The sequence below is a fragment of the Scyliorhinus canicula genome, chromosome 4 (genome assembly GCF_902713615.1).
Source record: "Scyliorhinus canicula chromosome 4, sScyCan1.1, whole genome shotgun sequence".
Lineage (NCBI taxonomy): Eukaryota > Metazoa > Chordata > Chondrichthyes > Carcharhiniformes > Scyliorhinidae > Scyliorhinus > Scyliorhinus canicula.
Window position 1 is genome coordinate 192,265,859 of NC_052149.1, and position 15,624 is coordinate 192,281,482.

Consider the following 15,624-nt stretch of genomic DNA (forward strand, 5'->3'; position numbering starts at 1 on the left):
CCCAGCTCCCATCTCATAGCAGGCCCCGCTCTCACCTTCTTGCAGGCCCCACTCTCACCGTCTCACAGACCCTGCTCTGACTTTCTTGCAGACCCCGGTCTCACCTCGTCACAGGCCCTGCTGTCATCTTCCGCGTAAACCCTGCTCTCACCCTCTTGCAGGCTCCGCTCTCACCTTCTCACAGGCCCCACTCTCACCTTCTCACATTCCTCGTGTGTTGTTCCTTGTGCCTTAATAATGGCATTTTACAGTGGATTTCAGCGTTTTTGCTTTGTAAGACATTAAAGTTACTTTTTTCTTTCGATCTGGACTTTTCAATCATGATTTTCAGAGTTAACCCTTTCTGTTCTGGTTTTGATTGTTTGAGTTTTCCATCACTCATTCCCTGTGCAATTTGGTCTCTGGGCATTGAATGTTGTAAAGCAGCATTGTTACTGATGTTACAGTAATCTTCACATTTTTTCAGTATTACTTCTAATTTGGTGCTGTCTTCACCTTTCAAGTATTTAAAGCAATTATAGATTTTTCTAGCTTTCTGTCCCGCTGTTGCGAGTAGCAGCGCTATTTTTGTTGTGTCAGAGACTGCTTTCATATCATTTGCTACGATACATATCTCGAACATTTGTTTAAAGCTTTTCCAGTTATTACTTAAATTACCTGTTGTTTCCAGCTGCAGTGGAGGTCCAAATTGCTGTAAATCAGTGAAGTTTTACACAAGTCTTTCTTGCCATTTTGGTCTTTCTGTGTCTGCAGCTTGTGTAATCTTATAGTAAGCATTCTGAAGCCACACCTGGTACCATGTGTTGTTCCTTGTGCCTTAATAACGGCAGTAGTCTTAAAGTTGAAGTAGATGCTTTATTGTGAGTTTGTTCTCTCTTCAGTGCTTAAACCATGTTACATCTATGCTGCCAGTCTGTGTCTTGCTCCCAGCTCCCGTTCCTGCGAAGTGTGTCCTGACTTCCTGTTCGTGTGTATTTATACCTCTCCCGTGCTCCCTCTAGTGCTTGCTCAGTTGTATTGCATCTACACAGATATACAATCACCACACCCCGCTCTCACCTTCTCACAGGCCCCGCTCTCACCTTGCAGGACCCACTTTCATCCTGTCGCAGACCCCGCTCTCACCTTCTCACAGGCACCGCTCTCATCCTTTCATAGGCCCCACTCTCACCTCTTCGCAGGCCCCGCTTCCATCCTCTCACAGCCCCCGCTCCCATCCTCTCGCTTGCCATGCTATCATCCTCTCGCAGGCCCCGTTCCCACCTTCTCGCCGGCCCTGCTCCCACCCTCCCACAGCCCTGCTCCCATCCTCTCACTTGCCATGCTATCATCCTCTCATAGGCCCCACTCCTATCCTATCGCTTGCCATGCTATCATCCTCTAGCAGGCTCCACTCTCACCCCCTCATAGGCATCGCTCTCACCTCCTCACAGGCCCCGCTCTTATAATCTCACAGGCCCCAGTCTCATATTCTCACAGACCCCGCTCTCATCCTCTTGAAGACCCCACTCTCATCTCCTCACAGGCACTGCTCTCATCCTTTCATAGGCCCCACTCTCACCTCTTCGCAGGCCCCGGTCTCACCTTCTCAGACATCTGTTCTCACCTCCTTCTACGCTCTGCTCTCATTCTCTCACAGGCCCAGCTCCCATCTCATAGCAGGCCCCGCTCTCACCTTCTTGCAGGGCCTGCTCTCACCTTCTTGCAGGCCCCACTCTCACCGTCTCACAGACCCTGCTCTGACTTTCTTGCACACCCCGGTCTCACCTCGTCACAGGCCCTGCTGTCATCTTCCGCGTAAACTCTGCTCTCACCCTCTTGCAGGCTCCGCTCTCACCTTCTCACAGGCCCCGCTCTCACCTTCTCACATTCCTCGTGTGTTGTTACTTGTGCCTTAATAATGGCATTTTACAGTGGATTTCAGCGCTTTTGCTTTGTAAGACATTAAAGTTACTTTTTTCTTTCGATCTGGACTTTTCAATCATGATTTTCAGAGTTAACCCTTTCTGTTCTGGTTTTGATTGTTTGAGTTTTCCATCACTCATTCCCTGTGCAATTTGGTCTCTGGGCATTGAATGTTGTAAAGCAGCATTGTTACTGATGTTACAGTAATCTTCACATTTTTTCAGTATTACTTCTAATTTGGTGCTGTCTTCACCTTTCAAGTATTTAAAGCAATTATAGATTTTCCTAGCTTTCTGTCCCGCTGTTGCGAGTAGCAGCGCTATTTTTGTTGTGTCAGAGACTGCTTTCATATCATTTGCTACGATACATATCTCGAACATTTGTTTAAAGCTTTTCCAGTTATTACTTAAATTACCTGTTGTTTCCAGCTGCAGTGGAGGTCCAAATTGCTGTAAATCAGTGAAGTTTTACACAAGTCTTTCTTGCCATTTTGGTCTTTCTGTGTCTGCAGCTTGTGTAATCTTATAGTAAGCATTCTGAAGCCACACCTGGTACCATGTGTTGTTCCTTGTGCCTTAATAACGGCAGTAGTCTTAAAGTTGAAGTAGATGCTTTATTGTGAGTTTGTTCTCTCTTCAGTGCTTAAACCATGTTACATCTATGCTGCCAGTCTGTGTCTTGCTCCCAGCTCCCGTTCCTGTGAAGTGTGTCCTGACTTCCTGTTCGTGTGTATTTATACCTCTCCCGTGCTCCCTCTAGTGCTTGCTCAGTTGTATTGCATCTACACAGATATACAATCACCACACCCCACTCTCACCTTCTCACAGGCCCCGCTCTCACCTTGCAGGACCCACTTTCATCCTGTCGCAGACCCCGCTCTCACCTTCTCACAGGCACCGCTCTCATCCTTTCATAGGCCCCACTCTCACCTCTTCGCAGGCCCCGCTTCCATCCTCTCACAGCCCCCGCTCCCATCCTCTCGCTTGCCATGCTATCATCCTCTTGCAGGCCCCACTCCCACCTTCTCGCCGGCCCTGCTCCCACCCTCTCACAGCCCTGCTCTCATCCTCCCGCTGGCCCCACTCTCATCCTCCTGAAGGCCCCACATCCTCCCGCTGGCCCCACTCTCATCCTCCCGCTGGCCCCACTCTCATCCTCCCGCTGGCCCCACTCTCATCCTCCTGCTGGCCCCACTCTCATCCTCCTGCTGGCCCCACTCTCATCCTCCCGCTGGCCCCACTCTCATCCTCCCGCTGGCCCGACTCACATCCTCCCGCTGTCCCCACTCTCATCCTCCCGCTGGCCCCACTCGTATCCTCCCGCAGGCCCCACATGCTCACGCAGGCCCCACTCTCACCCTCCCGCTGGCCCCACTCACAACCTCCCGCTGTCCCCACTCTCATCCTCCCGCTGGCCCCACTCGTATCCTCCCGCAGGCCCCACTCTCATCCTCCCGCTGGCCCCACATCCTCACGCAAACCCCACTCTCATCCTCCCGCAGGCCCCACTCTCATCCTCCCACAGGCCCCACTCACATCCTCACGCAGGCCCCACTCCCATCCTCACGCAGGCCCAACTCTCATCCTCCCGCAGGCCCCACTCTCATCCTCCCACAGGCCCCACTCCCATCCTCACGCAGGCCCCACTCCCATCCTCACGCAGGCCCCACTCTCATCCTCACGCAGGCCCCACTCTCATCCTCCCGCAGGCCCCACATCCTGCCGGAGGCCCCACTCTCATCCTCCCGGAGACCCCACTCTCATCCTCCCGCAGGCCCCACTCCCATCCTCCCGCTGGCCCGACTCCCATCCTCCCGCTGGCCCCACTCTCATCCTCCCACAGGCCCCACTCTCATCCTCCTGCAGGCCCCACTCACATCCTCCCGCAGGCCCCACTCACATCCTCCCGCAGGCCCCACTCCCATCCTCCCGCTGGCCCGACTCCCATCCTCCCGCTGGCCCGACTCCCATCCTCCCGCTGGCCCCACTCTCATCCTCCCGCAGGCCCCACTCACATCCTGCCGCAGGCCCCACTCACATCCTCCCGCAGTCCCCACTCACATCCTCCCGCTGGCCCCACTCTCATCCTCCCGCAGGCCCCACTCACATCCTCCCGCTGGCCCCACTCTTATCCTCCCGCTGTCCCCACTCCCATCCTCCCGCTGGCCCCACTCCCATCCTCCCGCTGGCCCCACTCACATCCTCCCGCAGGCCCCACTCCCATCCTCCCGCTGTCCCCACTCCCATCCTCCCGCTGTCCCCACTCCCATCCTCCCGCTGGCCCCACTCCCATCCTCCCGCTGGCCCCACTCCCATCCTCCCGCTGGCCCCACATCCTCCCGGAGGCCCCACATCCTCCCGGAGGCCCCACTCTCATCCTCCCGGAGGCCCCACTCTCATCCTCCTGCTGGCCCCACTCTCATCCTCCCGCTGGCCCCACATCCTCCCGGAGGCCCCACATCCTCCCGGAGGCCTCACTCACATCCTCCCGCTGGCCCCACTCACATCTTCAGCAAGCCCTTTCTCACCTCCTCATTGGTCTGCTATCGACTCCACCACAGGCCCCGCTCTCATCCACACACAGGCCCCGCTCTCATCCACATACAGGCCTTGCTCTCACCTCCTCACAGGTCCTGCACTCACTGCCTCACATGCACCACTCTCACCCTCTCAAAAGCCTTGTTTTCACCCTCTTGGCCCGTGGAGGAGGGGTAGGGATAAGTGTTGGTGTGAGATGGTATGGGGTGCTGGGTTCCTTAGAGTGGTGGGGGCACCATATAGACAGGTGGAGACTGCACAGGGTTGGGGATGGGGGTACAGGGCTGCCCAAGCAGGATGTACCACCCCAGTTGGCATTAAGACCACTTGGCCTGGATAACTGCTGTTGCTGATATAATATTAGTGCTGATTGCAAAATACACTTAAGTGGCAATTAATTGGCTAATTAAGGACCTCAATTAGCCTGTCGATAAGCAGGCAGCCTGATGCCTCCCCACCACTGGTAAAATACCAGCAGAGGCAGGTAGGCGCCTGGCACTCGCTTTGTCATGGCACCCAATCTTATGACGACTTTGCTTACTTGCCCACTTCCAAGCAACATCAAATTTCCCTCATGGCTGGTCTGCTTTTTTCTTTGATTTTGGCTTTTCCTTATTTGATGGACTATGCAGTTGAGTGAATACTTAACCTAAGTTAGAAATTACTATGGCTACAGTGTTAAACCATTAACTAAGCATTGCCTTGCGTATTTGAGTGAAATTAAGCATGCACAAGAGGCATTACTTGATCATTTGCTTGCAATGCAGCTTTTATTACAACAACTAATACCAGATTATAAAACAGAGATTGAAAATCACTCATTATCACCAGTACCTTTTTAACTACTCGAAACAGCCTTTATATCCTCAAAGTAGCACTTGGGAACCATGCCCATATTTTATTCAATTTCTGTGATGCATATAGGAAATTCCTATATATATATATTGAGTCCGATTCTCCTTAAAAATTTCTCAGTTAATTTGTGGTGGATTTTTCGTGGGGTTTCCTGCTGGCTTTACCAGTCAGTTCCCCACCGCTATTCAATGACATTTAGTAACTTTTTTGGGCCCTGGGGAGTTTCTCACCGATTTAGCTCACACTTAGAATTTATTTTAGCACTGGGGAGCTGGACTCAGAGATCGACCCGCCATTTTGAAAGGGTGCCCCGATCTCTAAGTGACCTTGTGGGTCCCCCATAACCCCCCCCCCCCCCCCCACCCCCCCCCCCCCCCCCACCCCCACCCCCCCCCACCCCCCCATGGGCAATGTCACTCCCAATACACATGGACACCTGCCAGAATCAGAGACCAAACCCTTTTGATAACTAAACTGAGGCCCAATAATGTACTTGGGACCCCGATTGCCATTTTTAAAGACTACTGATGGAGTTCCATGCCAACACTAATTATGCCTTTATTAATGAGCTCAATAATATTAACACATGGTTTCAATGCTATAACGCCGAGATTCACTGCATCCCATCAGTAATTCAGCTGTGCGTAATAATAATTGGTTACATGCAATGCCCTGCACTCTCAATAAGGGAAGCTTAATCCATGTCCAGCCAGCTGTACCACTGTTTTCCAGCTAATAATTTGATTTAGTAATAGAAATAAAAACTGTGAAGCATATCCCATGTGGATACAAACTATTTGTTTTAAATGAATGATGTTAGCTACCAAAACAAATGCTTACCGGGTACTGCTGTTAAACACGCCTCTACAGATTGGACACATATGCGAAACAAGAGAAAAAGAAATGTTATCTTTGGTAAATAACAGTTTAGAAACTACTGAAAAGTAACAAAAGATATTTATACCTTGTACTGACTTGTGTCAGTAAATCATGTTAATTATATTCTGCTTCCAGCAGTAATGTAACAATTTGCATACTAATGAAGTATCATATTATGGAAACCTGGCATTGTATTTTGACCCTTCCCATTACTGATGGCACAGTTTTTTGTGTTAATTTTTAATTGGTAACACTGTGTTACTTCGGAACTCAAATCAAGCTTTCAAACTTGGCATTTGTTTTTATGGTTTCCAGATGTGCGATTCTGATAGTCTAAAAACATGCAGCATGTTTGGGGTAGTGTGAGCGATTTTCATTGTCCTGGACTTTGAGGTAGTAATGAGGGTGAGACTGTCGCTGTTATTGCTCCACTGAAACTGATAGGAAAAGTCCGGGGTCCACATTGGTGCAGAATAATGGGGAAATGTAGAATTTGCTCCCAGTGATTCTCCCCTCCTCCAGTGGAGGAACACCCATTCCCTCACAGACTGCCATCCTTAATTAAGCAGTGAATTGATGGAAATTTCCATGTTTAAGCTGTGTTAGCCTAGCTGTGAAAATCCTTGACAAAGCTACACATTGAATGAGGCATAATTGGATTTTTAACAGCATATTAACTTTACAATTGCTGCTGAACATTCTCATTGGCTCTGAAAAGCTAATTTCATATTTGCAGAATGTCAAATTTCTCCATTGTGATAGGAAAAAAGTACAGATTTTTAAGATAAACCTTTGAAGTTTCTTTGTCCTTATTTTGGCTTCCACCTTAATCAAATTATAATGATCTATTTCACCGTTTGAAATTTAAATTAAAAGCGAAAAGCAGTGTTGCAACTTCCTGACTCCTTTAATTATCTAATTATCAAATCAGAAGGCCAGATTTATGTGGACTAAGCCCTATTAAAAATGGTGGGTAGAACCTGACTCTGGGGTTCCCACCTCATTCCCAGCAGTGCCAAATTTTACCTGCGCAGGATAGGAATGCAGGTAGCAAACCCATAATCCAGCGCACATGACCAGCTCCGTTGCAACTTAAATACCCCTGCAATTTTTTGCAAAGCCATCAGGCCAGCTCCTCGAGGACACAAGGTTCATGGCCCCTCAAAGCAGTTAAAAGATGTTACCCATTCTCCCTCCATGCCCTTTCCATGACCCAATTGCCCACCTACTCAGTATGCGTCTTGGAACCTATGAGCCATACAATAAAAATGTCAAGTCTTGAAATGCACTTGAAATAAATGACCAGTCAAAAATGTGCTTTGATTTAGTGCCTGTACCATTTGTTTGTTTTTGTAGAAACGTGTTGTGAACTGTTTTAATAATCAGAGTATCGAACTCCCCTCCACGTACATTGGTACTGAGGGGAAGATATCTTGTTTCTCCAACACAAAATGAGTGTTTGTACCGTTTGGCCTTGTATATATTTTTTACTATTTTAATAAAAAGATATGGCCAAAAACAAATGTGCTTTGAAAAGAAAATTGCTCCTTTCACTACCTTATAAAAGTGTCAATCAGACAGTGTCATTATAGTATCAATAACAGAAGCTTTCCCTCACTTTACACCTCTTAATTTTGTCCAATTAAATATACAGACATTGAAAGAAGTGGTTCAAAGAAAGATGTCAATCAATAAAACAAACACTCCACTGCCAACTGTGAAAACAGCTGAGCTAAACCATTAGTGAATCTTGGGTTTGGCCAAACATTCATAATGAGTTAATTTGCAGAAATAGGCGTCTGGTCATCTGTCTCTGTTGACACAGTTCCCAGATGGCATCATTATGAATAGGAATGAAATTCGGAACTGAGTGGTGTGAGTAAATTGACCTTTAACTGAGGATTCAGTTTGTTCGTATGATGCCCAGTTTACACTAGTCATGTTTAATTTCAATGTTTTGAGCAAAGTATTTGAACCAGACAGCCAAAATTACATCTCTGTGCTGGGGAGAAATGTTCTTATACTGTGCCAGAATTTTAAAGTACATTTTTTTGGGTAGCATTTGAAAATAATTTTCAAAGTATCACAACGGATATTTAGAATATTTAGAACGGACTGTTAGATCATTCAAACTGTTTTTCTTTAGCACAACAAAGAATTACATAAGTCACCATTCCCCTAGCTTGCCACGTTCATGGTGAATGGTGAAACTTGCCCTTTGGAATGCAGGCCAATTGCGATCTTTAAAATAGAGCTGGAATCAAATCTGTTGAGAAGTAGCATTGAGGTGTGTTGAGATAAAATTTGAGGTTTATTTCAGGGAAAGTGGAGAAACGGTTTCATCTTCTCACCAGGTAGGGGATGAACTGGTAGCAGTGGTCAATGGAGGGCGGAGAGCTGCTGACCCTTTAGGGCAAAGTCATCATGTGGTCCAAGTCACTTGGCAACCATGAGGAATGAAGATACTTGGGCCACATTCACACCCTCAAAAAGAATCAGTAATCACTTTATAATGATTCAAAATATGATAATTTATAAAGTACTATATGATATCACTTACTCTTTCTTAAAATGCGAAAGTCTGCAGAGTCCTTAATTAACATTTCCTCCTTATACCACTGGATGTTCAAAGGGGAGGAACCTTGGACTCTACACTCCAGTACAACTAACTGACTCCTTGGTGAAGTAACATCCTGCAAGTACTATATAAAAAAAAAGCACATTTAGTTTTATTTAGCAATATTATATACTTAACTCTGAAATCCAGAGAATAGTTCCTCAGGAAACACTCATGGAAATCTTTTTGTTAGGGAAAGCAAATGCATTGGAGAAGCCAGGCCCCACTTTGTAAATGATGCTGTTTACAATGTTCACCATTTGATATGCCGATAGTTCAGGAAAGCTCCTTATGGAGGCTCTGTGAACAAGAACTTAATTAAATTGGCCTCTTTCCTAATATTTATGATGGTCCTAAATATAGGAAGCTAATTTGTTGACATCTCCTTCAGACATTCTACCAAATCCAAGGTATCTAGAATTCAACAACTCCATTTGCAGTTTGAGATATTTTGCAAACAGTGTGAGAGATGATATTACATAGCAACAGATATCAACATAAGTAACAAAGTTATGGCAGTTCTCCAAGGATTGCCCTCAACCACTAAAGGTCTCTCTTGAGCTGCACAAATCATTTTACAACCACCCCTGAAATGCCGTCACATAGGGGCGCCTTTGCTCACAGCATTTATTCTGTCTTCATTAAAAAAATAATGGGTGGGATTCTCTCAGCCCACGCCGGGTCGGAGAATCGCTGGGCCAGTCGCGAATTGCATGACGACGCCCCGACACCGGTCAGCCGATTCTCTGGTGAGCGGAGAATCGGCACCATTGGCGCCGGCACGGTCGGTGCGCCGCCGGTTGGGGGCCGCTCTATTCTCCGCCCGGGATGGGCCGAGTGGCCACCCAAAAAAGCCCGAGTCCTACAGGTGGCGGCCTGGTGGGGGGCAGGGGGGCCTCTACCATGGCCTGGCCCGCGATCGCCACCTACCGATCAGCGGGCCGGCCTCTTGTGGTGGGGCCCTCTTTTGCTCCTCGGCGGCCTTTGTAGCCCTACGCCATGTTGTGTCGGGGCCGGCACGGAGAAGGGAGCTACCGCGCATGCGCGCAATCACGGCAGTCGCAGTGCACATGCGCAGACCCGTGGTGCCTATTTGATGCCGGTATCGCCAGCTGGAGCGGCGTGGGTCGCTCCAGTGCCGTGCTGGCCCCCTGTAGGGCTCAGGATCACTGCTCCTAGGGGCCTGTTTACGGCGGCATTAACACTTAGCCTCAGGATCAGAGATTCCACCCATTGTTTTAAGGAGATTTAAAAAAAATTTTTTTTTATGGGATTTCGGCATCGCTGGCTCGGCCAGCATTTATTACCCAATCCCTACTGTGACTCACATTAACACAGAAGATCTTTTGCTCCGTATTAAATGGTGGCTTTTAGAACATTTCTTTTAAGTTGACAGGCTATCACAGGGGCCATCATTCCTCTTGCTTCCCATATCTAATCGGATGGTAAAATGTAACCGTTTTCCTTGTTTTTTTCTCAGGTAGGCATCGATGTGAACAGTTGTAAGCAGTGACATTCTCTTTTCATTAACATACTAGAATCTCAGAAAAATTATAACATATGTATATTTTGGTAACCTAGGACTAATAGGATTCCACAGAATTGAACTTTGCACTTATCACTGTGGTTAATTACCCCGAAAGTTGCATGGTGCGAAGCATGAATTCAGCAATACTCATATTGGTGAATAATTCTGGTTGCCATGTATAATGACTTTCTAAATTAATTCAAAAGAACAAAGTTGTGATTTTGCCTCAAGTAACATTCAGATTAATTTCTCCCCAAGGAGACAAAAGACAAGGAAGCCAAAAAACTATCATGATGTAAACCTCAAAACAAAGACAGAATAGGACTTCAGCCTGCACTAACCATATTAAAATGTTCATACCCTCTTGGAATTTGCAAGGTTAAGCTTGGGCCAGCCGTGTACATCTGGGGCATTTATGAGGCAGTGATGGTGTTAGCTACGGAATGGTGCAATGTAGCCACCTGGGTTAGCCACTTCCCGACTTTAAAATGGAGGTCCGCTAAGAATGGAGGGAGAAATGGACAGGCGCAGGGAAGCAAGCAGATGCAAAGCTTCCTGTGTATTAGAACTTGCAGAAACCCAGATAGCACTGAAACTAACAACCATCTACATATTGATGAGCGATCCCCGGGAACAATTGGAAACATTTAAGATAATCGAGGCCAAGCCAGACTCCTCGGCGCCAGCGGGAGCCAAGACAGAGGAAGGCCAATGGACACTTAGGAACCGCCCAGCGATCAGGGAACAGCCCCAGTATTGGGGAAATCAAATCAATTGATTGGAGCATGGTCCAATCAATTGGAACCAGGTACGGGGTCTGCCCAAAAAGGCGCGAAGACCCTGGGGACTATAAAATAGAGTCCCCAAGTTCAGTTCGATCTTCTTGGCAGGGTCTCTCAGCAGCTCGAAACAACTCTTGACCGTGACCTGCCTAGCAGCTGCACCAACCAAGTAAGTGTCCAGTCAACGCACGCTACGAGATAGGCGCTCCTAACCATTAGTCCATACCAGCTGGAAGCCTGCAGACTCAGAAGCGAACGAAAGGCCATTTGTTCCCCTGACCTGGTGGGCCAGTTTCCAAAGCTAAGTATTGGCCTTTTAGTGTTAGAAATAGTCTAGTGAGTAGTATTTTATGCATGAGTAGCGATTGACTGTGTATATAATAAATGTGTTTTGATTTGAACCTTACTAACTGGTGTACTGAGTTATTGATCAGCACTTGAACTTGAACCTCGTGGTGGTATCATAAAGATACCTGGCGACACTAGAGCAAGGTCATTAAACAGAGCAAATTAAGTGTAAAGCACACTTAGCAACAATTAGCAACAGCTGGCTCCAGGTATGGTTGAAAATGGATGAAAGCGCACTTCTTCCGCAGCAGCTGATCACTCTGGTGAGCTGCCTTTTTCATTCTGATGGGTTCCACCTATGGCTCCATGAAATTGCTTTATGTCTGCTTCATGCAGGTTAACTGTGTGCTGGGGATGCTAGATGTGGATGTATTAACAATTCCAGCACATTATGTTAGCTCGACAGTCCTGCCTCTCCTGGATATCTATGAAATCCTCCCTCCCGCCCCCCCCCCCCCCCTTCCCTGCCAACACTCCAAACCCTGGGAACTGCATTGCTGCGCAAATGGGGCAGTGATGTAGGATCACCAGATTATTCCCCAATTTCTGACCCCACTAATCTCCACCCAAGCTGATAATGGCCCCTGTTCATCCCAATTAACATATCCAAAGCACCCAGTCATCAAGATACTAACAAAACTGAAAAGACGCTTCAGAAGACTGGCAAGTATTGTGTTATGATATTAGTTAGTCAGCTGTCGAAGCAATGCAATACACATAAAAGTGTGGCGTGAATGGCAAAACAGTAAGGTCCAGATGAGTTAATCTTTCCTCATTTACCTTTGTAAACACTGGAGCGAATTCTGTTGAGACTCCCGAATGAGTAGAAAATGGGGTCCCTTGCATCTGTAAGAATGAAGTAAATTCAAAGTTTAAATAGTTCATTATTGTCTGGGGATTATTTTCCCAACTAAATGTTGAGTTAACTTTCTGTTATCTCGATTTTTTCCCCTATATTCTTTCATGGGGGCGTGGGTGTTACTTTAAGGCCAGCATTTGTTGCCCATCCCTAATTGCTCTTGAACTGAATGGCTTGCGAGGCCATTTCAGTGGGCAGTTAATAGCCAACCACATTGCTGTAAACTTGGAATCTCATATAGGCCAGGCCAGGGTAGGGCGGCAGACTTTCAACATCAGAAGAGTCATAAATGATGTTTTCCCTTGATGTGATGTGCAAAAATGAATCATTTGTTTCTATTTAAAAAATGGCAAATACGTGTCCTAAAGATTCTGATTCTTTAAAGCAGTTTTACTGAAATATATTCGGTAGTTGTATCCAAAATAATTGATATGAGGACTTTGTTTTTATTGATCAATAAAAAGGAATCTATGTCAATAATCTGGTTATGTGTTGGCTATTTTGGACAGTTGTTCGTATGTGTGCAATTTCTTGTCTTAAAATATTCCACTTAATTTGAAACACAAGTTATTCCATCACATTCAAATCATTATATTGGAAAATTATCAGACTTCCAGATTTATTGAGGCATTTATAAAAGCGATTTCTTAATGAACTGAAATGTATTGCTAATCACTACCTGTGGCGAATGTATTATACCAATAATCCACCGGTATATTTGTATCTGTGCTGTTGCCCTTGTATTTGTATCTGTGCTATGCTGTTGCCCTTGTGGGCTTCTCCTATGGGCCATTGTATGGCATTATCCATAGGGGAACATGTTGGGGCATGTATGGGCTCCGCCCATGCCTCCTCCCCTTGAAGGGAGGTATAAAGAGCAGTCGACCTGTCGGTGGTTCTCAGTATTGGTTCAGTCGCAGGCAGGCACTGTTCTAAGTTGATTAAAGCCACGGTTTACTTCTACTCTTATCTCGAGTGAATTGATGATCGCATCACTACCAGCTAGCTTGTGACAGATAAAAGGCACAATTCTCCCAAAACAATGTGTCATTTTGGGCAAGTTTTGCGGGGTGGGTACCGCTGGTTGTTTGACTGCGATACAGATCTGTATTCACCCACACGTAGAGTGAGATTTAGCATTGTGGGCGGGTTTAGCCGGGGGGGGGGGGGGGGGGGGGGGGCTTGTAGCTATTTTTCAGGCCGACACTACACTTACCTTCATTTCCTGCAATGAGGAGCTCCACTCGTCAGAACAAGAGGAAATCGATGCCGATCTCTCACCTCGCCCTCTCCCAATGTGACCCCCCCAAATGCCCCAACTTACCTCCTGGGGGGGGGGTCCTCCAGCTTCCGCACCCCACCTCATAAGGGCAGGCACTCCCAAGCCCCTGGCAGTGCCAGGCTGGTACATGGGTAGCACTGTCAGAGTGCCCAGGTGGCACTGCCAGGCTGGGAGTGCTAAGATGGCACCAGTACTGCCAGGGTGCCATCCTGCCCAGAGACCAACCAACTGGGGTTTCCGATCACCTGGGAGTCCCTTCCAAGTGCCATTCCTCCTGGTCCCCGTTTGTGGAGACCAGTGCTAAACAGCTCCCAGCTGGTGTCTCCTCAGTGAGACCCCCCCACACACTCCTGGTGTGGCCATCATGCCTAGTTTCTGTTTCTGGAGAACAATGCTAATTCACACCGACGTGAGGCTTCGCTGGTGGGACTGGTGAATACCCAGAGCCGGGAGACTGCGGCCTAGTAAGGGCTGCCCATATTTAAATGAGTTTAATGATTCATTTAAATATGCTGATCTGGATCACAGCCAGTCAGGGTGCGATCCAGATCACGTCGGACGTAGAGGGTCGTGTGCATTGCACGCGACTCGCCACATGGCACAAAACCTCTTTATGGCCTCTCCCGCTATGCACCCAACAAAATGGGATTGGTGCCAAGCACAACTCGATGGGAAAATCACACCCAGGACCTGAACAGGTTTGTAGTATATTTGGGGATTCCAAAGGCTTGCAGAACTTTTACCTCTTACAGGAGAGGCTAATATTCGAGACACAATTACTGATTTCCTCTGTACTCTGATAAGAAGAATCATGTTACAAAAATGGAAATTAATGGAGATATTCCATTGAAACGTCAGCATTGACTATGTCGTCAGTTGTTTCCCTCTTAGTCAGAAGGTTGTGGATTTAAGTCGCCACCCCCCCCTCCAGAAACTTCAGCACAATATTTAGATTGATCCTTGGGTGCTGCGCTAACAGAGGTGATATGTTTTAGATGAGAAGTCAAACCAAGTCCCTCTTCTGCTCCTTCGGGTAGATGTTAAAGATCCCATGGCACTAGTTTGAGGAAGAACAGGGGAGTTCCCCCAGTATACTGGCCAGTATACTATTTCTTAACCATCAGCAAAAGCAGTCATTTTCTAGACCTTGCAGTATGCAAATTGGCTGCTGTGTCTTCTACGTTACAACAATGATTACATTTCGGAAAATAATTCCTTGGCTCTAAAGTACACTGGGGCATTCAGAGATTGTGCATATGTCTATATGAAAGCAGATCTTATTTTTTTCTTTTTACTACCATAAAAGTTGTAGCGTTTCCCACAGTGTTGTCACCTGTATTGCTTTGCATAATGGAGAAGCAGTACCCCTCGTAGGAGGTTATTCAGTATATCTTTGCTGCGCTGGCTTTTAGAAAGATATTCTCTTAGGCTCGCTCCCCTTCTCTTTCCCTGCAGGCTTGAAAACACTCCCTTTTCATGCTCCGTGGTGAAAAATGGGAGTGTCACTCTTAAAATTTGAAGAAGTTTTTTTTAAATTGCAAATAGTGGAGTAAAGGAACAAGTACAGAAAGATCTGTAAAAGTGAGGTGAATGAAACAAGAAAAGCTGGGTTAATGGGTTGTTTGTAGTCCCTTTCAGGAGAATGAGAACAAAATTCATTAAAAGAGCCTTGCAAGTAGGTGAACGTAGCAGTCCAAAATGACATATGTGGCACATCTACATGCTTCTGGTGAGTCATGCTGCATGCTATATCGGTGATGGTGATACTGCTCATGAAGTGAGCACCATGCTGAGACAGATCATGGCGTTGAACAGCATGAAATGTTGATTAAATGCCAGCACTGTCATTTTGATACTCAATACTCCAGCTAAAGCCTTCTCTTAGTCATACCTGATTGAATATACATTGGCAAGAAGGACTCCACGTCGGCATTATTTAAAGGAATAACTACCTACTTTCAGGTTAGTTGATGATTGATTTCTACCTGCTCTTGCTATGATTGTGTGCTCCCTAGAGTTCTTTAAAGACACC

General features: G+C 46.8%; 1 protein-coding gene across 5 annotated transcripts in view; it reads right to left on the reverse strand.

Annotated features, from left to right (window-relative positions):
- The window catches only part of myot (myotilin), a 175,882-nt gene that overhangs the window by 125,389 nt on the left and 34,869 nt on the right, over positions 1-15,624 (reverse strand). For all 5 annotated transcript variants that reach the window (XM_038795777.1, XM_038795773.1, XM_038795776.1 and 2 more), the window contains exons 3-5: positions 12,232-12,297; positions 8,737-8,878; positions 6,138-6,161 (exon numbers count right to left, since the gene is read on the reverse strand). In XM_038795777.1, the coding sequence (XP_038651705.1) occupies positions 6,138-6,161; positions 8,737-8,878; positions 12,232-12,297 (232 nt within the window). The remainder of the gene's footprint in view (positions 1-6,137; positions 6,162-8,736; positions 8,879-12,231; positions 12,298-15,624) is intronic.